This window comes from Mauremys reevesii, linkage group 25 (genome assembly GCF_016161935.1).
Source record: "Mauremys reevesii isolate NIE-2019 linkage group 25, ASM1616193v1, whole genome shotgun sequence".
NCBI classification, from domain to species: Eukaryota; Metazoa; Chordata; order Testudines; family Geoemydidae; genus Mauremys; species Mauremys reevesii.
In genome coordinates, this window is record NC_052647.1 from 8,652,581 (window position 1) to 8,677,340 (window position 24,760).

At 48.1% G+C, this 24,760-nt stretch overlaps 1 protein-coding gene across 1 annotated transcript; it reads right to left on the minus strand.

Moving 5' to 3' along the window:
• On the minus strand, positions 1-16,359 carry LOC120391385 (adhesion G protein-coupled receptor E1-like). The gene is made up of 15 exons (XM_039515027.1): positions 15,993-16,359; positions 13,904-14,059; positions 13,388-13,464; positions 12,904-13,002; positions 12,203-12,380; positions 11,556-11,675; positions 10,584-10,777; positions 9,511-9,672; positions 8,811-9,005; positions 7,469-7,704; positions 6,799-6,865; positions 5,804-5,895; positions 3,233-3,401; positions 1,759-1,863; positions 1-469 (listed from the first exon to the last, which is right to left on the minus strand). Exons 1-15 carry the CDS (start codon positions 16,063-16,065, stop codon positions 449-451), a joined length of 1,944 nt encoding a protein of 647 aa, XP_039370961.1. The 5' UTR covers positions 16,066-16,359; the 3' UTR covers positions 1-448.
• Between the last annotated feature and the right edge of the window lie 8,401 nt (positions 16,360-24,760).

Genomic DNA, 24,760 nt, shown 5'->3' on the forward strand with positions numbered 1-24,760 from the left:
TCTGGATTTGTATCAATCAAAACTGAATGAGAAGCTGGCCCAAGTTCTCCCAGGATGGTAAATGCCAAGCCTTTGGGTTCTGGGGAAGGACAGCAAAATGAAATCATTTCCCCCCCTTTTATTAACTGGATAGATTTGCTCTGCTCCCAATCCCACTGAAGTCAATGGAAAAACTCCAGTTGACTTCAACTGGAGCAGAATTAGGCCCTAATTCAGGACTTCAGGGTGGAGATGGCAACCACTTGGGTGAAGTCAAAGGTACTAAAATAGTTAAACACGTGAAACACAGCCCTCTCCTACCCCATACAAGGATAAGCCATAGAGTAGCAGCTATCAGAGGATATTGGAGATAAGCAGCTTCCACTTCTTTGTAAAAAAGGGAACTTCTGGTGCTGGGAATGGAGCTGGGCTTTATTTTCCCCCACATGCAGTAGAAGTCTCCACTTTTTCAGGAGGACTTTTCACATTCCTGGAAAGAAAGCAAAGACGTCACGGTCAAGGCCACCTGAGTGTTTAATGTTGGAAAGGGGGACTCTCTCTTGAAGGCAGTAGACAAAAGTTCCTGGATTCTTTCCCTCTGGAGTGAAGGAACCAGGAGAAAATCCTTGCAGTGCTGTCTCCTCACTGGGGCCAGTCCATCTGCACTAATGAAGATTCAGTCCCAGTCTTGCTCAGAAAACAATCCTGATCTTATGCCCAAATAAATTTGTTAGTCTCTAAGGTACCACAAGTACGCCTCGTAGTTTTTGATGAACCAGACTAACACGGCTACCACTCTGAAACCAATCCTGATCCAGTAATTTAAGTCATGATGTTTCGAAAGCCAGTGTCTGCCCACCCCACACAGAGATCCACAGAGCTCAAAAGAGAACCCAAGGAAGGAAATATGGAGGGAGGTTGCTATTTAAAATTATTTCTCTGCTGGTCAGAACAGTAACCATGGGCACATGGGATTCCCCCAGGCCTGGATGTGACAAATACCCAGTAGCTGTTCTCAGCTGGACTACATCAAGGCACCAGTCACTTGGGGGACAAAGCAAGCTACATACTATAATGATACGTGCACTAGAAAAGTATCACTGGAAAAAGTAGAAAGATATTTATTATTAGATAGATCTAGATATTTAAGAGGAGACAGTGTTGCCTAGTGAATAGAGCACTGGCTTGGGACTCGAGACCTGGTCTTGTTCAATTCCCCTCTCTGCAACTGGTTTGGTGGGTGACCACCGATGAGTCGTGCCTCCATGTGCCTCAGTTTCCCTTATGTAAAATGGGAATAATTACACTGACCAACTTTGAGATCTACAGACAAAAAGTGCTATAAGAGAGCTGGGAATTATTCTTATAATTATTCTGATTTATATAAAATAAAAGAGCACCCATTCTATTCTTAAGGTGCCTTAAACAATCACTAACTACAATTCAGTAGTAAAAACCCAGCAGCCTAAAGATAACCAGACAGAAGGAAAATTAAAAATAACCCAGTTTTTCCACAGAACCAGCTTTGATCTCTCAGTCCCGCCAACCCTTTCTCATATACAGCCAATAGATACAGAAGACACAGCAGGCATCTGTTTATTATCGCTAGAGTAGATGGAGCTAGATATAAAGTAAGTAGATATTATTGGGATGGCCTATAACAACTTTGGCCATTCGATACAGTAGACAGCTACATAGCAGTGAAGCTGCTGAAACTAGACCCTGTTTGATGGATGTGTCCCCAAGGCCGGTATTGGAGAAGAGATCAGCACCACTTACAGTTCCGGTGGTCATGGGCATAGCTGACACAGATAGCCTGGAAGTCTGAGACTTGGTTCTGGATTTTTCAATCCTTCTGATCCATCTCTTGTACTCCTCTCTCACCTAGAAAAAATATGGAACATGCTCATTGGCTCATGTAACACATGAGGAGCTCAGATAGTTTTACACCATTTGGTCCTAAATCTGAACAGAGCAAAAGAACTAACATTCTTGTGACCATCTTCCCCACTGCGAATTCCAACACGTAAAGGGAAGGGGAAGGAGTGGTCCTCCATCCCCTAGTTGCAATGAGCCACATTCTGACTTCAGTCACACCCAGGCAATATCCCTGACTTCATCAGGTTGAAAAATCTGGATAGAAATTTAGCCTAGAAAATGCAAGTTGATGCAGCTCCCACTAAACTACATATTAATGGGCTTGCTGCAGGTTTAACCTGGGGAAATTCTATGACCTTCGTTACACAGGTCAGGCCATGACTACGCTATCACTTATGGTCAGCAACATTTATGTCACTCAGGGGTGTGGAAAAAACACACGCATGAGTGACATAATTTCACTGGTGTAAGTGGCAGTGTGCACAGCATTATGTCGGTGGGAAAGCTTCTCCCACCAACATAGCTACTGCTGCTTGTTGGGGGTGGTTTAATTACGTCGACAGGAGAGCTCTCTCTCATCAGCATAGAGCAGCTACACGAAAGATCTTACAGTGGCGCAACTGCATAGGTACAACTGTGGCACTGTAAGGTCTCTAGTGTAGATGTAACCCATGTCTGCTTGGTGTGGTGCTCTGTCCCCCTCTAGTGGCACCTAGTTCAGCTAGAGATTAACTAAGAGCCATGTGGCTTTTAGCCCATGCAGTAGAGCAGGGGTAGGCAACCTATGGCACGGGGGCTGAAGGCGGCACACGAGCTGATTTTCAGTGGCACTCACACTGCCCAGGTCCTGACCACCAGTCCAAGGGGCTATGCATTTTAATTTAATTTTAAAGGAAGCTTCTTAAACATTTTAAAAACCTTATTTACTTTACATACAACAATAGTTTAGTTATATATTATAGACTTATAGAAAGAGACCTTCTAAACATGTTAAAATGTATTACTGGCATGCGGAATCTTAAATTAGAGTGAATAAATGAAAACTCGGCACACCACTGCTGAAAGGTTGCCGACCCCTGCAGTAGAGGCTCATGCATTTAGCTCCTGAGCTCCCAGGTTCGATCCCACTCACCAGGGGCTGTTGGTGTAGACATGGTCACTCCTGGCCTTAAAAAAATCTGTGACTCTATGAAAACAGCACAATATAAGCTGCAGGAGAAAAGAGATTGGAGGAGAACGGCTGAATCTCAAAATAGGGAAAGGAGCAATAGGCACACAACACCTGAAAAGAGTGAAACCAAGACAAATGTGAACAAAGAAGCTCTGCTGGCTGGACATTAATGGAGCTGAACAGGCAACAGGGCATTGGCTTTACCTGCTGATTGAGGAGACAGTGCACCAGGAAGATGAAGGCTCCCTGCAGGCTGTTGATGATGGTGAATAAATACGCCATGACCGTGGCTGCCGCTTTTGTTTGCAACAGACCAAGACTCCAAGTGCAGCCCAGGATGAACAGCTGGGCGATGGCTTTAAATGTCAGTAACCTGGAGTAAAGCAGATGGAGAGAGCCCATTACAACCCTATGCAGAGAGACTAAGTCAGTGGGCTGTGGCAGGATGGCTTACACCCTCCAAGTAGCAACTATGCAAAATTCCCCTAGGGACCAATGGTGGGTAATGCTTCTAGATAGCGCTTCTACAAACAGGCCCTATGCCAACCAGATGAGAATGGCTTTTTCCGTCCCCTTCATGCTCTATGGGCCTAGTCCGAAGCACAGAGAGAGACTGCCATTGACTTCACTGAGTTTGGACCAGGCCCCAGTTTGCCAGCCCTTCTGCATCTTGTTCATTTCCTGATTTTGCTGCAAGCAGGCTCTGGCCATCAGTACCACACATCTGGGGGCAGCTGTCATTTCAATGAGCTGGGCCAGTGAAGGTTTTACCTGTTCTCTAATTCCAGGTAGGTATTTCTTCCCTCTTTTTATTCCTGATCCTTCAGGTGAAGTATCAGAGCATCTTACAGCCATTTACCTTCAGAACCATTCTGTGAGGTAGGACAGTGCCCTTATCCCCATTTTAAAGATGAAGAATCAAGGCATAGAGAGATTAAGCAACTTGCCCAAGGTCACATAGGAAAGCTGTGTCGGAACAGGGAGTTGAACCTAGGTCTCCCACAGCCCAGACCAGTACCCGAAGCACTGAACCATCCTTTCTCTCCCATTCTGATTGACTTGGAAACCACTATAATAAAGTCCTGCAAGGAGAACACCACATTCGCTAGAAACCATGGCTTGCCATTAAAGTTTTGGTCCGTTAGTCCTTACACCGCACTCATGATATGGAATAGGTTGCTAAATGATTGAAGGGTTTGTTGTATGCCCATTGCTGTAGCATGTGAGAGTACAATGCAGACTGACGGAACCAGATACTAAAGTCAGCTGACAGCAAAAGCAGCCTATGCATAGCCATACCAGGCAGATTCAGCCTTGGTGTAACTTCCTTGGTTTCAGCAGAGTTACAGATTTTACCTAAGATTAATTCATGTATAGATATTTATATAGCACCCAGCATTGTAACATCTGACTTAAACCAATGTTGTGTTCCTAGCTCTGTCACTGACCTGTGGTGTAACACTGACCACGTCAATTTCCCTCTTTTTCCCCTCACATCCGTTTTGTAGCGTGGGCAGTGAGTATATGACCATGAAGTAATAATACTTACATAGTAAGAATAAAGGGCAAAGGGCTAAGGAATGAGTAGCAAAAACACAAAATACCTGTTGACTGACACCTATAAAATAGCTTAGGCAGTTAGCATGAGTGCAAGGCCTTACAGCCTAAGTAGAAGTAGTTGCTCAATACGTTAGCATAAGTCATTAAACTAACAGTTATCATAAGTCACAAAATGTTAAAAGGCTTTTTGTTTCTTGTTTTGTAATAATCACGTGATGCAAACTGCTGATGGGTAACTGCAAAAAGACAGTTACTACCAGTTTAAAGTATTTTTAAAAGAGGACATCCACAAATGCCTGATCGCAGGTAACCACAGTAATCCAATTAACATATGTTAATGAGCTTAGCCAAGTTAATATACTAACCTGTAGAATAAGATCACCCCAACAATATAAAGGTAAAAACCTTAAAATATGGTTTAAAAATATGTGGTTTATATATGCATAAAAAATACAAGGGCCTATAAAACGTCTAGTCTCAGGAACAGCCATTAAAATTCTTCATCCGCATGCCAAAGACAAACCAAAATCTGTCTCACTCCTTAAAGCTCTCCCCCAAAAGAAAGTAGCATATACAGGTAATGGGGCTGGTCGCTCTCACACTGTTATACTGTCCCACTGGTTTAAATTGCTTTATTTAAACTAGTCATTGTGACAATAAAACATTGACAGTTACAGAAGGTCTTTGCTAAGTGCAAGTGTTTTTATTGCTGTGCCCACCCTCCTCAAATTGGGTCTCTTCTCACCATTGTGAATTATAAATCCCAGTGACCATGGCCACATGTCCAGCTCTTCCAGAAAACACAGATTTAGCAATTAGATACCAAGAAATCACTGTGCAGTTTTCCTTGTGCTGTCTCAGTTGTGCATAGCAAAAGGCATCAAACTAGGCTGAACAAAACACTAGAAAAAGTCAAGTATCAGAGGGGTAGCCATGTTAGTCTGGATCTGTAAAAAGCAACAAAGAGTCCCGTGGCACCTTATAGACTAACAGAAGTATTGGAGCATGAGCTTTCATGGGTGAATACCCACGAAGGGTCTCAGCTGCTTGCAGGACCAGGTATTCAGTGTTCTGTTCTCCATGATTTTCTGATACCAAGTCTGCATCACGCTGGAATTTCCTCAGTTTAATTGAGCCAAGGGCGCCTGTATCAAACACCCCCCGCCCCCGCAGAAGACTAACTGGACCTCTCAGGCAGGTTTAGCGCTTTCCTACCTTGTGTTTTTGAGGGTGGAGACATCTGCATTGAGGGAGGAGATTTTGTCTCTCAGGATCCAGAGGGTTGTGATAAAAAATGTTAAATTCATCTGTGGAAACAACACAACAACTCGAGTGGATCAGACTCCAGGTCCATCTAGTCCAGGATTCTGCCTCTGACCATGGCCAGTACCAAGTGCTTCGGAGGCAGGGATAAGCTCCCCCTATATTAGTTCTCCCCTTGGTCTTGGTAGCTAGAGCTTGATTTAAATCCTGAAGCCTGGGGTTTAATATCCCTTCCAGAACTTTTCTTAGCCCTGATTAGAACAACTCTGGATATTATCCTTGCTCCCCATATAAATGCCCAAATCTCTTTTGAATCTTGCTAAAATTCTTTATGGCTCTACAGTGCCTAGCACAATGGTACTTTGATCCCGGATGGGAGCCTCTAGCTGCGATTGTCATCTGAATCCTTCCTGCACCACAAGACATCACTTTGGGCACAGATAAGGCTCCGCCATCCCTCTCTCTTCTCAGATGCTCTGTCTGTCCTCTGTGTTACGTTCCATAAACTTTCCCTCTCTACGTATCGCTGGATCATAGACGGATTCTTTCAGCTGCCCTCTTGTCCATGTTCCTCTGGCTGCCCAGTTTCACACCTGCCATAGCCGAAGCTCTGGTTTCATTCGTAACACCCAGCCCAGACATTTCCATCTTCTCTGCTGGGTAACTTGGGAGCTAAGGAGGTGCTGAACTCTGACAAACCCCAGCATTTGGTATCAATTCGTTCCACTCCATTGGAAACAAATTGTGTGTGATTTATTAATTATTTATGAATTTACTGTCATACAACTAAAGAAGGTGCCACTGTGACCTTGTCACTTTCCAGGGAGTAAATCCACGGTAGCTAGGCCACAACTCACTCCTTAAGCAAACATCCCAATGTCTGACTCATCTTGCTATCAAAGTCCTTTCCCTGTGGCATAAACATAATTCATCCTAAATATACCCACCACAATAATAAGGCAGACTGGTCCAAGGAAACTCCAGATGAAGCCTCCATCTATTGTGAGCCAGCAGCTAAAAGGCAAGAAGGAAAAAGGGTAACAAATTATCCCTGGCATTAAAATGAAGTGAATTCTCTCCTTTTGGTTGTCTGAGTTGATCTCTGGGTTGGGTGGGAGATGCAGGGCAAACGCTGCCTGCTTCCCTTTATGACAGTCTCATGGATATCGCTTGCAGAAACTAGTCTTATAAGAACATAAGAACGGTCATAGTGGGTCAGACCAAAGGTCCATCTAGCCCAGTGTCCTGTCTTCCGACAGTGGCCAATGCCAGGTGCCCCAGAGGGAATGAACAGAACAGGGAATCATCAACTGATCCATCCCGTTGCCCATTCCCAGCTTCTGGCAAACAGAGACTAGAGACACCATCCCTGCCCATCCTAGCTAATAGCCATCAATAGACCTATCCTCCATGAATGTATCTAGTTCTTTTCTGAACCCTGTTATAGTCTTGGCCTTCACAACATCCTCTGGAAAGGAGTTCCACAGGTTGACTGTGCATTGTGTGAAACATGAAGAAACGGGGATTGTCGAATATATTGTCTCTCTGTAATTCAGCCAATGAGTTGAGTGGGTAATGAGATATCTGTTCTCCCCTTGGGATGGGCGCTGCACGTACTGTTCGGAAGTTCCGTAGCCTTTGTGATTCACCGCTGCAGAAATAGCCACCACCAGGGCTGGGAATCCGTAGCCAAACGGGTACATGAATCTCTTCTTGAACTGGCCGGCGCTGGTGTAATTCACGACCTTCAGGTTCCTGACGGTGAGGAAGAGGTGCAGCCCCTCCAGGAACATCCAGCTGAAGCAGGCCAGGAAGAGGTAGTGTAGGAGGCCAGCAATGACAGCACACGCCACCTGGGGGAGACAGAGAGCCCAGGGACTGAGAACATCTAGCTCACCGAGACAGGGGAAGCGTTAGTTATTTGATGTGTCCCCTCCAAGCAACCATTCTTGGGGAGGGATAGCTCAGTGGTTTGAGTATTGGCCTGCTAAACCCTGGGTTGGGAATTCAGTCCTTGAGGGTTCCATTTCAGGAATTGGGGTAACAAAAAAAAACTGTCTTGGGATTTCTCCTGCTTTGAGCAGGGGGTTGGACTAGATGACCTCCTGAGGTCCCTTCTACCCTGATATTCTATGATGATTAAACTCTGGAGCCCAATTCTCATTTTATTGATGCTGGTGTAAATCTGGGGTACCTCCATTGAGGCCAGTGGTGTCAAAACAGTGTAAGAAAGTTCAGAATCCGAACCACTGAATTTATTCTGAGCATTGTGATACCAGGCATCTGAAGGAGCCCAACGGCAAAAGCAATCCACCTTGATTATTAGTGCATCACATAGGTTGTAGCTTGCAGTCTGAATGCATCCTCCACCCCTCCCTCCACAAGCTCTCTGTGCCATCCTCCCATTCTCCTCTTCCTCAAGGACTCCCTGCGAATCCCCACATGCCTGGACTCATGCCAGGAGAGATGACAGTGGTGGGGTGGGGGTTGGCGGGAACATACCATTGTCCTGCATTCATCATCCCTTGGTAGGGTCTCTGTATGGCCCCCCCTTGCTTCCTCTCCCCCCTGTTATTTCATTACAGGAGCACTTAGGGGCCCCAAACAAGTTCAAGGACCGGTCGTGCTCGGTGCTGTACAAATACACGGTAAGCGTGTGTCTACACTGCAGCTGGGAGCATGAGTCCCCAGGAAGCAGCCCAGGCTAGCCGCCCACCTACAATCATGACCGAACCTCTGGGTACTTACTCAGGCAGCTGGCCCAAGCTGCTGAGGCCGCACTGCTATTTTGAGTGTGTTAGCTCAAGTGGAGCTAGCATGTGTCTGAGCACTCTGGGAGGCACCCCCGCCCCAGCTGCAGTGGAGACCAACCTTAGAAGACAGTCCCTGCCCTGGAGAGTTTATGATCGAAATAGACAGGATACATAAAAGGGGCATGAATTTTGCATGATTTCTTTACCTCATTGGTGACACTGTTCACTGTGGTGAGGAAGAGCAGGTCGGCCAGGAAGAGGCAGAGGCAGAGCTGCAGGTGGAGGGAGGTGCTGACGTTGCGGATGGAGCGGCACAGGAGGAAGGTGAGGATGGCAAGGAAGAGGCACAGCAGGGAGAGGGTCAGTCCCACATAGGTGATGATGGTCAGTGGATAACTCTCCTATAAAAGGAAAAATTAAAGAAAGTGTAAAGTTTGGAAATCACGCTGGAGAAACAGGAGCTTTGAAGTAACCGGATAATTTCCCAGGGCAATCAGATCTCTTGCTCCATTGTTGGAGAACATGGAGGACCCATCTGCTCCCTGCCCCTTTCACTAGGTAACTCAGAGGAGCAACACGTGTGTTGATTTTGCAGCTCCCAGATGATCTCTGGATCTCATGACTGTAAACTAATTGGAACCAATACCCGGCTGACTCATGCCCCGTGCCACCTATCTGACATCTAACATGCTGACCAAGTGCACCTGATCATGACTTTCCTACTGGCTGGCTCCAGCCATTGTAACTACAGCCAGAGGCATTACTCCTTTCGCGTAAGTGGTGGACGCCTGCATTTTGTGTGTCGAAGGGCTCAGGTTTGTTCTTGCAAACAGCCACAGCGTCTGTGCGAATGCAACCCCAGCTTGTTACACGTGGACCATGAGCTTAAGCGGACGGTTGAAATACCTTGATCGCATGTGAAGCCATCAGGATGGCAAAGCTGGACAGGTGATTACAGGTGCAGGTGGTGTGAGTGCTGTTCGCACGGAGAAGTCTGCAGCCTTCAGTAGACCAGGTGCCAGTGAGGTTCCAGAAAACACAGATAATCTTGTCTTCTGTTTGCTTTCTCTGGAAACGGAAATTGCAGCACCAGCATCAGCCTTGTCCTTTAAGGAGCCAAGGGCTAGTTTAGCCCAAACTAAACCAAAGAGGAGCCAGAGCTTGACAGACAGAGCACTGGGATTGTATTCCTAGCTCTGCCATTGACCTGATGTGAAATTTCTTGAGAAGTCTCTGTGCCTCTGTTTACCCTCCTACCCTTTGTCTCTCTTCTTTGGGACGGGGCCCATATGTTTGTGCAGTGCCTGGTATAATTGGACTCTGCTCTCAATGTGCATCTACGTGCCACTATAATAACGGATATCGGTTTCACACCAGTATAAGCCCATTGATCTGGATTGGGGTAAACGAGAGCAGAGTCAGGCATCCAAGCTGACGCCCCACTGGTACAAAATATTGCGGTTTAGAAGTTCACCTGGGAATTTCCATGCTTTTTGAAGGCTTTAGGGTGGATATTGCTGGACCCTTAGCATTCACCCATTTTCAATTTTAAGTTGAATTGCTTCCTCATTTAAACTTAATGTGGTGGAGAAGAAAGAGCCAGTGGAAAGCTTCAAATTGTAGGGCATCTGTTGTACTGATGGGCAAGGAAGATCATTTTAGTAGGACTGTAGGGGGCATTATGGGTACTGGAGGGCCCAGAGAGGAGGCTGCAGTAGATAGGTGGAAGGTGACCAGAACCATGGCGAGGGCAGAGAGGAAAAGCCAGATTTTTGGGGAAGATGCAGCATCAAGATTTGGACTCATCTTGGGGGTAGAAAGGGAGGCAGAAGGAGTTGAAGATGACCCTCGTTAGTGAGGCCAACTGGAAGAGGACGGCAGTGTTAACAACAAAAGCTCAGAGAGAAAACAGTGGGGAAAAGCTCTTAGCCAAGAGGGGCCCCTTTTCCATTTCAAGCAGGGACATGATTGCCAATCACCTGTTTATGCTCCAGGGTGAAGTAGAAAGGTTTGGAGAGGGGTCCGGGTTTCCCAATGGTCCCACTCACTACCTTCGAATTCAGCGTAGTGCTACCCAGTTTGTCATCCTCTCTCAGGTTTTGCTGGTCGATAAAGTTATTGTTCAGGATGGACTCGAGAGTGGCATACGATATGAAGGCAACGACTCCAGAGCCTGCAGGAGCAAAGATGCAAGAGGTGATACCAGGTCAGCCTGTGTCCTGTCTCACACCGCAATGAGCTGGAAGAGCTCTTGGCTGGTGGGCGCAGCCGAACCAGCAATGAGAAGGACACAAGTACAGAGTGATGGAACAGCTTCCCCAAGTTTGCACAGAGTGTTAGTGGCAAAATTGGGACTAGACCCCAGGACTCCTTACTCCTGCACTGGCCAACGAATAACACTTCCTCCTAGGGGCTCATCAGCCAGCCAGGACTCAGCAGAGCATGTTGCACTCCAGCTCCGCTGCCGCTAGTGCTGGAAAATCCATCCCCATCCTGGTCTGTCTGAACCCTCCAGCCCTGACATGCCCTCTGCACCAGGGAAGCCACAAGGGCACTGCTTAATTTGTGCCAGGGTTGAGACCCAGAGCCTCTAGGCTTGGCAGTTCAGAGCCCCGGCACCTCCGGGCCTGGCAGTTCAGAGCCCCGGCACCTCCGGGCTTGGCAGTTCAGAGCCCCGGCACCTCCGGATTTCCTGCGTCAGTTATGAAAGTAAAAATGTTGCTTGAGTCCTGGCACCTAATTGCTTGAGTCCCAGCCCCACTTTCATTACAAATTACGCACTGCACAGAGGGCTGGTGTAAAGCAACCCAAGACCCCCTGGGGAGTCTGTCAGGGCTGCTTTAAGGTCCCTCTGCCACCCTGGAAGATCTGGCCTCACAGCTGGAGCTGTGGAATGGGTTGGAGTGGTTGGATTCCTTCCATTGCCTGTCCAGACAACTCCCGGATGGTACCTTGTTCCCTGGCGTCAACCACTGTCGTGCAGTCAATGCTCATCATCTCGTTTTCAGCGTTCAGTTCGATCATCTTCCCTGCCCGACTGCAGTTATCCGTAACCCGCTGGGCCACGATGGCTGGGGGCGGAAGGACAAGTTCTTCTCTGAGCTGCTTTGAAAACTACCCTCCATTTAGCACAGAGCCTGATTCTCCTCCCACTCCCGTGGCGGCAGGGAGCAACGCTGCAGTAAAACCAGCAGAGCCGAGAGAAGAATCAGGAGCCCGGATTGTCTTTATGTCCTTTGTGCCTTGCACCTAGCACAATGGGGCCCTGCTCCATCATGACTGCGGCTCATAGGCACTACCACAATCCTGCTACTTGCTGAGATCAGAGCCCCGTTGTGCTGGGCACCATAAGCAAATGGAGCAAGAGACTGCTCCTGCCCCAAACAGCAGGAAGGATTCATATCCCCATTTTACAGACAGGGAAACATAAGCACCAAGTGATTTGCCAAGGTCCCTCAAAGAACCTGTGTCAGAGGCAGGAACGGCACCCAGCTCTCTTATGCTTTAGCCCAGTACCCTAGCCCCGACGCCACCCTTCATTGCAGAGAGCACCGCGGGTGGCGCTCAGAGCTGTGTGAACGTTTTTCCTTTTTCTTACTCATTGTCTCTCCCGTGATAGTCTGTGTCTTGTTCCCGGGGCTTTTCCGAGCAGTTGCCAAAGCTGCTGATTCTACGCTCTGCAGAAAGATAGTGGCTACCAATGCGACCTCCTCCTTGCTCCCATTAGACTGCTGGGCAGTGGCATAGAAAAGCAAATCGATAGAGGTGGAGACTTCCTGAGGTTTAAACAGAAGACACCCTGGGTAAAGCAGGGGCTGTCAAACAGTGGCCCACTGGTTAACAAAGGGATGGTCCCATGGATCCACCACTTATTCTCCCCATTTACCATCATGGAACATCCCAGGGCAGCTACAACTGCTTACATGGTTGGGTGATGTTAGGGAGGCTTTTAGGGTCCCCTCCCCCTCCACATGCTTCTTATAGTCTGGCCCTCTGCTCCACATGGCTCCCATGGCACCCAGGTACCAGCTCCCATCAAGATACTGACTCGTTCCCTTTGCCCCAAGACATTCATCACCCACTCTTGGCTGGCAGCTGAAATTCCACTCGCTGTTGGCTCCAGTCTACTCTTCTAGAGTTGAAGCAACTAAACCTTGTTTTCAGCTGCTTTTAAAGACTCCCCCCAGGTTTATCTTTGGAAGGAAGTATCTGGAGACCAGTTGCAGCAGCTGGGGACGAGGAGGAGGGACTTTGCCTTGGAGGGAAGGGACTGGCAAATACAGGGGCACAGCGTCTGACCTTCAGCGATACTGACTGGTTTCCATTGCCACATGCAGATTCCAGGGTCTTTGAGGTCTCATTCAGGAAGGTGCAAAATCTGTTGTTTTGTTGGTTTCCCTGTAGGGGAATCATGGAAAAAGGAGTTAATGCTGTAACATTCCTACCTACCTACTGGAGGGTGGAAGATGGGTGTCCATGTCCCTCCACCTCTCTGTTCCTTTTAACCCACTGTAACTTTCTATCCATCTTCTCTGTCTAGCTCTGGCTATTTCTCCATCCACCCATCTTCTCCACCTCCAGCCTTCTCTAGGTACCAGCTCTAGTCCATCCATCATCCCTCTCCATCTCTATCCATCCATACTACCCAACCCAGAAGCAGCACACACACTGTCTGAGTGAACTACACAAACTCTACACACACAACCCTTACATCCATTCTCTCCCTTTTCCCCTCTTGCCCTGCACACGAAGATGACCCAATTTGGAATCATTCGACACATACGTGCTGGGTGCTGTTGCCGCTCAGACTTTTGAAATCGTCTCCTTGCAGAATCCTGGGCTGGCAGCTGATGAGATTTTCTAGGGAAGGAAGGAGGAAGCCAACATTGGGGCCTCTCTTATAAGGATCAAATCTCTTTGTGATGGGATCAAAGCATCATTACACTTCCGGGCACAGAAATGAAACCCCGCAAAGTCCAGTCGACAGCAGAGCTGATGCTAAAGCTAAAGGGACTGGTTTATGGGGCCCAAGAAGGTGGCACCACTCCAGATGCAACTTTCCCCATAACAGCAATATGAAAAAATTGCAGGGGGCCGTTGGCTCCCGTATGCTACTGCCTACAAACATACACAAACATGCAAGGGCCTAGCTACACCCACACTGGTTTGTGGGCAGTTTCTGAACCACAGACCACAGCACGTGCTACTAGAGGGCTCACAGACCGCTGTTAGCCTCTGGGGCCATCAGGAGCTGATTATATTCCCTGGGTTTCCCAAGGCGGCTTGTAGTGACTGGTACCTGTGCAGTTCAAGGTGTGGGAGTCACCAGGTTTCCAAGAGGTCCCACTGGGGGAAGAATAACCTGGAGAACATTGGCAGGTGAAACTCCCTCGGGTGTTGTTGCATTGGTTGTGAGGGCCACAGACTGGTGGGTCCTGAGAACATTCATTAACATCTAAACAGAAGAATATGGAAACAATTATTCATTAACGTCTATACCAGAAAACATGGAATCTATCATTGTGCAGTTGCCATGGGGAAGCATGGATATGCCATGTTATGTTTGCTATGCTACAGTAATTACAGTTACACTCTTTGATAGTCCCTTGACTCTGCCCTGGAGAGACCTTAGAGCACAAGTGGGCAAACTATGGCCCGTGGGCCAGTTCCGGCAGGCAGGACCCTCCTGCCCGGCCCCTGAGCTCCTGGCCCAGGAGGCTAGCTCCCGGCCCCTCCCCTGCTGTTCCCCCTCCCCCGCAGCCTCAGCTCGCCCCGCCGCCAGCGCAATGCTCTGGGAGGCGGGGCTGCGAGCTCCTGGGGCAGCACAGCTGCAGGGCCTCGGCCTGACCTCATGCTCCAGGCAGCGCAGTAAGGGGGCAGGGTTGGATAGGGGGTAGAGGAGTAGAGGGCAGAGGAGTTCAGGGTGGTGGTCAGGAGGGCGGGGGTGTGGATAGGTATCAGGGCAGTCAGGAAGGAAGGGGGGTTGAATGGGGCAGCAGGGGGCAGTCAGGGGCAGGGGCTCCAGGAGGGCAGTCAGGAAGGAGAGGGGGGGTTAGATGGGGCAGCAGGGAGCAGTCAGGGGCAGGGGTTCTGGGGGTGGTCAGGGGACAGGGAGAAGGGCTGGTTGGATGGGGCAGGGGTCCCGGGGTGGCGGGGGTCAGGAATGAGAGGAGAGGTTTGATGGCACGATGGGGGGCAGTCAGGGGCGGGGGTTCTGGGGGCAGTCAGGGGACAGGGAGGGGTGGATGGGACAGGAATCCTGGGGGGGCCATCAGGGGGCGAGAAGCAGGGGGGGTCGGATAGGGAGCAGGGGCCAGGCCATGCCTGGCTGTTTGGGAAGGCACAGCCTTCACTAACCGGCCCTCCACACAATTTTGGAAGCCTGCTGCAGCCCTCAAGCCAAAAAGTTTGCCCACCCCTGCCCTAGAGTAAAGGCCAATAAAGGCCTTGTTATCTTTATAAACTATATGCTCTAATTCAACCAGGTTTTTGAGCTTAAGGTAGGAATGGCTGGGTGAAATTCTCTAGCCTGTGATATACAGGAGGTCAGATTATATATTATCACAATAGCCTCATATATCTGAATCCACAGAAGAACTGTGTTAACACCCCAGGAGTTCCTGTGAGTCCTTCAGATGGAATCCACTGCCAATACAACAGCAACAGAAATATTGCTCATCACACCAGAAAGTCCATTTTCGTTTTCACGCTGGTCTTTTGAAGGTGCTGTGCAAAGGAACAAACATCTTCAAAAGATGAGCATGGCAACTGAAATTCATAACTCTGCTAGTCACTAAAATCATGGTCTCAGGCCGGCTCTACAATACAGACCTATATTGGTAAAATACATTGCTCAGGGGTGTGAAAAATCCACACCCCTGAGTGATGTAGTTATACCAACCTAACCCCCCTGTGTAGACAGCGCTACGTTCAGAAGCCAGATTAACATATAGCCTAATTTTTAGCCCTGTTGTAGGCCCTCCATTCCATACTGAAGTAACAGCTGAGCGACGGCAGTGGGGCCATCGGAATTTTTTTGTCTCATTCGATATTGTTATGTACAAATTAATCAAGACTGTGGACTCAATTTATGGTGGTTGTGATTTTGTCTTTGTGGGCTAAATAAGTGTTTGTGGGCCCAAGCAATACTGAACTTTGTACACAGCCGGCCTACACTGGACAATAGAAATCATGTCGAAGAAAGGAGGCTGGCAGACATTGAAGGAGGCCAAAGAAAGATGGCAAAGACAAGATGCAGTGCTGAAAGGAACTCCTTCTCTCCTAACGTTTTTTTCCTCCTACTAAGTCTGGTGGTGAGGAAGTCCAGGAGAATACCAGTCTAAGTGAACCTGCTGCACCTCTTGTGCCTTCTCTAGCTGCAGTCTCACCCCACTTCGAAGACTTTCCCAGTGACAGTAATACAAAAATACCCTTCTCCAGCAATCCAGGCGAGTGGGACATGACTTCTCAAGATCTCATTGCATATTGGACTGAGAAGGGCCCATAGAAATGCCAGGATCTAGAGGCTGATTTTTCACTGACAAAGCGAGAGTACCCAGATCAGAACCGTTATCTGACCAAATCAATGTTTGAATATGTGAAGCCTAACAAACAGATTGGCAAGTGAGAATGGCTCATTAGTCGCCTTCTAAGAAGAAAGTGAACTTGTTTTTATTGCCGCCTGTTTTCTGATGCCAGAAAGTGGGGAATGTTCTGCCAAGGCTTCCATGATTGGAAGAATACTCTGTACATTACGTGACGGGGCAAGGCCAGATGGCTATAGGAAAGTAGTGAAAAACAGGTATGTTAGCCCCAGGCTAAACAAATCCCTGTTACCATAGTAACCAAATGGCAGTTGCTTCAGGTTAATCAAGACACCCAGGACCAATTAAGGTCCTTCCAGAAAGCAGTGGTGACAGCTAGGTTGATTGGGACACCTGAAGCCAATCAGGGGCTGGATGAAACTAGTTAAAAACCTCCCAGTTAGTCAGGTGGCCGCGCATGTCAGGAGCTGTAGGAGGAAGCTGCGCTGTTGGAGAACCTGAGCACTACGCACCATATCAGGCACAAGGAAGGAGGCCCCGAGGTAAGGGTGAAGTAGAGCTTGAGGAAGTGGGGGATGCTGTGGGGAAGTAGCCCGGGGAATTGTACGTGTCCTGTTTCTAAAAAGGTCGGCTACCATAGCTGATAGCATTAGGGTCCCTGGGCTGGAGCCCGCAGTAGAGGGTGGGCCCAGGCTCCTCCCCACCCCCGATTAATCACTGAAACTGGGAGACAACAGAGACTGTGCAAGAGAAGATAGTTTCTTCTCAGCTCCCTTGATGGCTTATGATGAAAATGGTTCAGTAGGCTGTGACCCTTGGCCTCTAGAAAGAGAAGGGCTACGTGGAGGGTCACAGTGAGCCTCTGAGGCTAGCAAATCCACCAGGAAAACGTGGGACCCACGGAGACGAGGAGAGAGCTTTCTCACAGTTACCAACGATGCAATGAGTGAGCCTCATACATTGTCAGTTAGCAGTCCCAGCTTCCCCCTGCATCTTGTTGCCTGGACAGATCTGTCTCCCTGCCCTACTTCCACACACTAGTTTCCAGTCCCAGTTCAATCCCACCTCTCACACCTGCTTGGCTACCCTCTATTGTTAGCATGCTAGCTCGATGGAAGTGTAGACGTACCCTTAATCACTGCAGCATGCTCACCAGTCAGTGCAGTACAGTGATACATAACTTTTCTGGAAACTGCAAGACCTGGTCCCAATGACATTAAAGCAACCTCCATTACTCTCGCCCCACTACAGAGCTCCCGCTCACTTAGCAGTGCTCCGGAGCTGATACTCACCAATGCACTTCACTGTTGGATCAGTGAAGTTTTGCTCCCCAGAACTAGATGCAAACCCGCGTTTGCAGGTGCAGTGGTAGCCCCCAGGAACATTTTCACATTTTGCAAAAGCAGGACAAGTAGACGAATCCTGACATCTGTCGACTGTGAAAGCAAGAAGGAATCATGTCTTTGAAAGAGAGCAACAGATAACCTTTTGCACCTTTTGTTTGACTTCTCCAGTGTGGTTCACATTCATTCATTAACCTAGTTAATCATGCACTGAGGGAGAAAGAGTGGACCTAACAGAGCAGGTGGCTGAGTTAGGAAGACCAAGGCAGCTGGCCACTCTTCTCAACACATCAGGCAAAGGATCAAGAAAAGGCCTCCATCCCTCTCCCCTGAAGCCAGGAAAAACAAGAGGACACGGGAATGGTAGGTGTGACACCCTCTACCCCACGTTCACCACTTTTATATGGCTATGATCTATTTTGTACAAAGTATGCCTTGTGTGGTATCATTTGGAAACTCATAATCTGATGAATATTATTATCCTGTTGAAATGTGTGTAATTATAGTACATGTGAAACTGAGATTTTCCTCTCTGATTGTTACTGAAATGTGTTGTAATTCTGGGTAGTACCCATAAACCAGTGTCTCAGAGACAAAGACACACTGGCATGCCAGCAACATGCTAAAGAGAAATCCCCTGGATAATCACAGATTCACCAACTGGGGAGTCCTAAGCAGGAAAATTACAAATCAGCTGAAAGACAGTTTGGCACTCACATACTGCCCATCCACATGACCCAACAAGGGTTTTTTCAATACACAAGGATCGGGGTGTAAGAAGCGGGACAAAACTGTGTGTATCGCCGCTCCTGTCTACCCTATCTCTCTCTGCTTATAACATCAATGAATCCTTGAAAAACACTGAACTAAGAGGAGTGGTCCCAGAATGAAAGGAAATCCAGCCTGTGAACCGAGAACTGCCTGCAGCATCTGGTGTGGTGAGAGGGATGTTGGCTTCAAATCTTATTTAGCTTGGTAACGTTTAGGAATTAGCTTGAGGTTTTATCTTTTTATTTCATTTGTAACCAATTCTGACTTTTGTGCCTTACCACTTAATCTCTCTCTCTCTCTCTCTCTCTCTCTCTCTCGTTAATAAACATGTTTTATTGTTTTATCTAAACGAGTGTATTTGGAAACCTCTACTTAAGATAACAAAGGCTGGGGCATAAACATTACCCTTTGTTGGAATGTTGGACTATCTATGATCTTATAATGTCCAGGGGTCTACTGAGCAGTATAAGATGCACATTTCTGGGGAGCCAAGGCTGGGAGTGGGGATATGTGGGTGTCGCGGTGTATCTATCCATGGATGGCTGGGACAGCATTCATGTAAACATCTGGGAGTAATTTTGCAGGCTAGTGGCTGTGCATGAGCAGGCCAGGAGTGGCTGGTCTGACAGTAAAGCATCATAAAAGGAACGCGAGGCTAGAGAGTAAAGGGGACACAGCAGTTCAGGTTTCACCCTGGGGAATTTCACAGAAAGATTCAAGGATGGGAGTTGGAGGTAGGGAAGTTCTGATCCTGTGAACAGGCTACAGTGAGTTTTAGTCCAGAAACAGACTAAATCCCCGCTAGAGTTACCATTTTATCTTAAAATCCATGTCCACCACCAGCAGCAGCAAGAAATCATTTTGAAGGGTTCTGGTTACGTAGCTGTCAGTAAAGATCTTGACTCCAGAGCTCAATGCGTGGCCATCGTTGCAAGCATAAAAGTAACTCCAAAGGTCATGGTGTGAGTGGCCTGGCAAGGGCAAGATTTCCTGCTGGGACACTCACCCACGCCTAGGGAGTCATGCAGAACTGACGGAACCAAGCCTGGCCAGATGCTGGGTGGGGAGTCAGAAGAGCTGGAATCTTGGCTCCCATTCCAGGCTCTGGAGGGGAGTGTCCACTAGTGGGCACAGACTCTTCTGCCTGCTCATACCTAAGCTTGGCCCCTTCAGCCACAAACCCCCCTGCACATGTCCCTCTCCCAGTGCTGTCTCTTCCCATCCCTGGCTCTTATCCCCGTTCCAATCTGAATGCCTCAGGTGTCTCATCCCAGTCCTGGTCTCCTTTTCCAACCAGTCCCAGTTCCCCTTCACCCAGTCCTCCCGTCCCAGTCCCAATCCCCTCTCCCAGCCAGTGCCAGTTCCCCTGCATCTCGGCTCCTCATTCCATTTGTCTCTCTCCTCCTCTCTTAGTTTCTAGCTGTGCCCACTTCCAGCCCCCCAACATTCTCCAGTTCCACTGAGTCCCACTGTCCCTCCCAGGTACTTAGTCCAATCTCACTGTTTTTCCCCCAGACCAGCTCCTTGACCCACTCTCTTTATCTGGCCAGTCCCATCTGCCCCCTGCATCCTGTTGCCTGGTCAGATCTGTCTCCCCACCCTACTTCCACACACTGGTTTCCAGGCCCAGATCCATCCCACCATTCGCACCTGCTTGGTTACCCTCTATTGTTAGCATGCTAGCTCGATGGAAGTGTAGACGTACCCTTAATCACTGCAGCATGCTCACCAGTCAGTGGAGTACACTGATACATAACTTTCTGGCAAGTGCAAGAGCTGGTCCCAATGGCATTAGAGCAACCTACATTACACTCGCCCCATTACAGAGTTCCCGCTCACTTAGCTGGGCTCCGGAGCCGATACTCACCAACGCACTTCACTGTTGGATTAGTGAAGTGTTCCTCCAAAGAACTAGATATATACCCACGTTTGCAGGTGCAGTGGTAGCCTCCAGGGACGTTTTCACAGGTTGCAGAAGCAGGACAAGTAGACAAATTCTGACATCTGTCGACTGTGAAAGCAAGAAGGAACTACGTGGCTTAAAGAGAGCAACAGATAACCCTTTGCACCTTCTGTTTGATTTCTTCAATGTGGTTCACATTCATTCATTAACCTGGTTAACAATGCAGCGAGGGAGAAAGTGTGGACCTAAAAGAGCAGGTGGCTGAGGTGGGGGAACCAAGGCAGCCAGCCACTCTTCTCGAGACATCAGGCAAAGAAACATGAAAAGGCCTCCATCCCCCTCCCCTGAAGCCAGGAAAAACAAGAGGACATGAGAACGGTAGGTGTGACACCCTCTACCCCATGTTCACCACTTTTATATGGCTATGATCTGTTTTGTACAAAGTATGCCATGTGTGGTATCATTTGGAAACTCAATCTGATTAATGTTATTGTCCTGTTGAAATATGTATAACAAAAACTGCACGTGAAATTATGAGATTTTCCCGTATGATTATTACTAAAATAGGTTGTAATTCCTGGGTAGTCCTCATAAGCAAGTTCCTCAGAGACAAGGACAGACTCGCTATCCAGCAACATGCTAAAAGAAATCCCCTGATTAACTGGAGATTAAGCAACTGGAGAGTTCTCAAAAGGAAATTTACAAATCAGCTGAAAGACAGTTTAGTGCTCAAATACTGCCTACCCACAGGACCCAGCAAGTGTATTTCCAGCACACAAGGATTGAGGTGTAAAGAGCAGGACAAAAATGCCTTATCTCTCTCTGCTTATAACATCAATGAATCTTTGAAAAACACCTAACTAAGGGGAGTGGTCCCAGAATGAAAGGAAATCCAGCCTGTGAACTGAGAACTGCCTGGTGTGGTAAGAGGGATGTTGGTTTCAAATCTTATTTAGATTGCTCAAATTTAGAAGTTAGCTTGAGGTTTTATCTTTTTATTTCTTTTGTAACCAATTCTGGCTTTTGTGCCTTACCACTTAAAATCTCTCTCTCTCATTAATACTGTTTTATTTAAACCATTTTGTTTCACTGAAGTGTTTGGGAAACCTCTACTTAAGATAACAAAGGCTGATGCATAAACATTACCCTTTGTTGGAAAGTCAGACTATCTATGAGCTTATACTGTCCAAGGGTCTACTGAGGAGTATAAGGTGCACATTTCTGGGGAGCCAAGGCTGGAAGGATACACCTGGGTTCAGATCTGGAGTATTTTGTCCATGTTTCTTGGCATCAACTTACCATCGCTGGTGAAACATTGAGTCCCCGTGAAGCAGACGAGCCAGCAAAAGCCTGAAAGAGGAGAAACAACCAAGGATGCTCTTACTGCGCTGGGTTTTAGTGCTGTTACCCTGTAGGAGGCTGTGTGGCCTAGTGGATAGAGCAGTAGGCTGGGAGATCAAGGTATTATTTCTGGCTCAGTCACTGACCTGACAGTTGACCTTGGACAAGTCCTTACCCCTCTCAGTTTCCCCTTGGTCCATCTTTTCTATTTCGACTGTAAGTTCAAGTCAAGCATTGTGTCCCTACAGCGCCTAGCAGAGAAAGGCTCTGATACTGGTGGAGACCCCCAAGCATGGCTGAAATATAGTCTATAGATAATAAAAGCAATTTTGGGGGATTTTCAGAGGGCCAAACTGTCCTCATGGGGAGGATGGGTACCTGTAAACCAGTAGGGTTGGAAGGATTCAATTTTTATTGGTAGATGTTGGTAAACGTCAGTTTCGCCATACACACCGAAACCCATGAAAAAATATTTCCATCAATAACTATTGAAATTGACCGATAGGAAAAATAAGAAAAATGCTGCTTGAGAACTTATTACGGTTTGATTTCAGGATCTTTACTTTATATATTGTGACTTGATATTGACAATTTGTGTTTTAACAATTACAGAGCTTTAACTTTTTGAATCTCAAGGTCTACTGTCATTAAACAAATATTGGCTGACTTCCCCCATGGCCTGACCCCTCCATAGTTTCCCACAACCAAGAAAATTGTAACTGAAATTTAAAAAAAAAAATCAAGTTGTGCTCAGCCTACAAACCAGTGTGGCTCTATTGACTTCAGCAGAGCTACAGCAACTGATGAGCTGGCCTCAGTCGTTAAACCCAAAGGGAGCTTTGCCTGCGCTAACACTGAGTGAGGACACTCAGGTTTGTCTCGTTCCTACACCTACACTGTAAGAGACTGACTCACTTCTCCTATTACCTAATATCCCCACTGCACAGTTATCAGATCATCTCAGAACACAGTGTGAAAGCCACTTCCTTGTAACCTGCTGCCGTAGTACTGCTGTGAATCAACTGACCCTCTGCTACCTTCATTGACAGCTGAGCCTCAGATACTTGCTTTGGATGCCACCATCAGAAGCCCAACTGCTCAGCAAAAACCCCTCTGGAGCTGGGAACGCAGGAGGAAATCTCAGAAGTTTACTTCTGTTCCCTGCACTGCAGCAGCCCCAGAGAATGGCTACTTGTTGCTTCCTCTCCCACACTCAGCTGGAACTAAGAAATGCAGAGGCACATGGTGATGATTTAAAAATAAAGGGACCAAACCTTTTTGGATCAAAAATATTTTCAGCTTATTTTACCGCCAATGGATTCAGAGTTTACAATAGAACAGGACTTGCACAACATGAGGCCCGGGGCCCGCATGGCTCACTGTGCATAAGAACATAAGAACATAAGAGGAGTAGGTGGCTCACGGTCAGCCCATGGGGTGAGTAGGCAGTATCTGTCTGACAGTGGCCAATGCCAGGTGCCCCTGAGGGAGTGAACCTAACAGGCAATGCAGGTAAGGAGTTCCACAAGTTGAGCTGGCGGCGTGAAGGAGGTGAGGAGACCAGGCATCTGTACACAGTATTCGAGATGTGGGGATGGCGTGGGCTCACTGTGCTGCCCGCGGCGGGGGAGTAGGTGGGCTCACGGTGCGGCCCATGGGGGGTGAGTAGGCAAGCGGCGGGTGAGGGAGGGGGGCTGAAGAGGCGGGCGGGCAGCGGCGGGGGGATGAGGCGAGCTGGGAGGGTGGGGGCTGAGGAGGCGAGTGGGCAGGCAGGGGCGGGGGGGCAGGTGAGCTGGCGGCGGGGAGGAGGGGCTGGGCAGTAGGCGGCGGGCAGGCGGGCAGTGGCGGGGCTGAGTAGGTGAGGCGGGGGGGGCTGAGGAGGTGAGTGGGCAGGCAGTGGTAGGGTGTGAGGAGGCGAGCCGGGGTGGGGGCTGAGGAGGCGAGTGGGCAGGCAGTGGCGGGGGCAGGTGAGCTGGCGGCGGGGGAGGAGGGGCTGAGGAGGCAAGCGGGCAGGTGGGCAGTGGCAGGGGCTGAGTAGGCGGGGGGGGATGAGGAGGTGAGTGGGCAGGCAGTGGTAGGGGGTGAGGAGGCAAGCCGGGGGGTGTGGGGCTGAGGAGGTGAGTGGGCGGGCAGTGGCGGGGGGTGAGGAGGCGAGCCAGGGGGTCGGCAGGGCCGGAGCGGTTCAGCCCTCAGCTGTTTTCTTTGGAGTAATATGGCCCTTGCTGCTTTACGAATTGTGCAGGCCGGCAATTGAACAACAGGTCATGCCAGGCACAATAGAAGCAGAGGAGCTCACAACCCTTGGCCGTGGGCTTTTCCCAGCTCTCACCGCTTTGTGTTTGCGATCCAGCACTGTGCAGCCCATTACATGAGGTACTTTCCCTTGTGGCTCTAAGATGGCTGGACGTTAGAGGAAGGAGGATCTGGAACAGTTTTCCAATAGGACTAGTGGTGGCAAATAACCCAACTAGTCTGAAGATGGAATTCGCCCTATTCATATAATTCTGTTCTATGATGGGACCGTGTACAACAGCAGGGGCCTGGACTCAATGACCCAGATGGCCCCATGTACTAAGGAAGTTTTACTGACTAAATCCTCCATTTGTTATATGGCTTCTCCGAGTTGCATCATGAGTTACACAGCGGTTCTCAAAATTACCAGACTACTGCACCCCTTTCAGGAGCCTGATTTGTCTTGCAGACCCCCAAGTTCACCTCGCTTAAAAACTACTTGCTTACAAAATCAAACATAAAAATACAAAAGTATCAGAGCACGCTGTTACTGAAAAATGTCTGACTCTCATTGTTATGATATCACTATAAAATAAATCAATTGGAATATAAATACTGTACTTACATTAGGGAATAGTACATAGAGCAGTATAAACAAGCCATTGTCTGTATGAAAATTTAGTTTGCACTAAGAGCAGGAGTACTTGTGGCACCTTACAGACTAACAAATTTATTTGAGCATAAGCTTTCGTGGGCTACAGCCCACTTCTTCGGATGCATAGAATGGAACATATATTGAGGAGATATATATACACATACAGAGAGCATGAAAATGTGGTTGTGGTCTTACCAACTCTGAGAGGCCAATTACGTAAGAGAAAAAAACTTTTGAAGTGATAATCAAGATAGCCCAGTACAGACAGTTTGATAAGAAGTGTGAGAATACTTACAAGGGGAGATAGTTTCAATGTTCATAATGGCTCAGGCATTCCCAGTCCCTATTCAAGCCTAAATTGATTGTA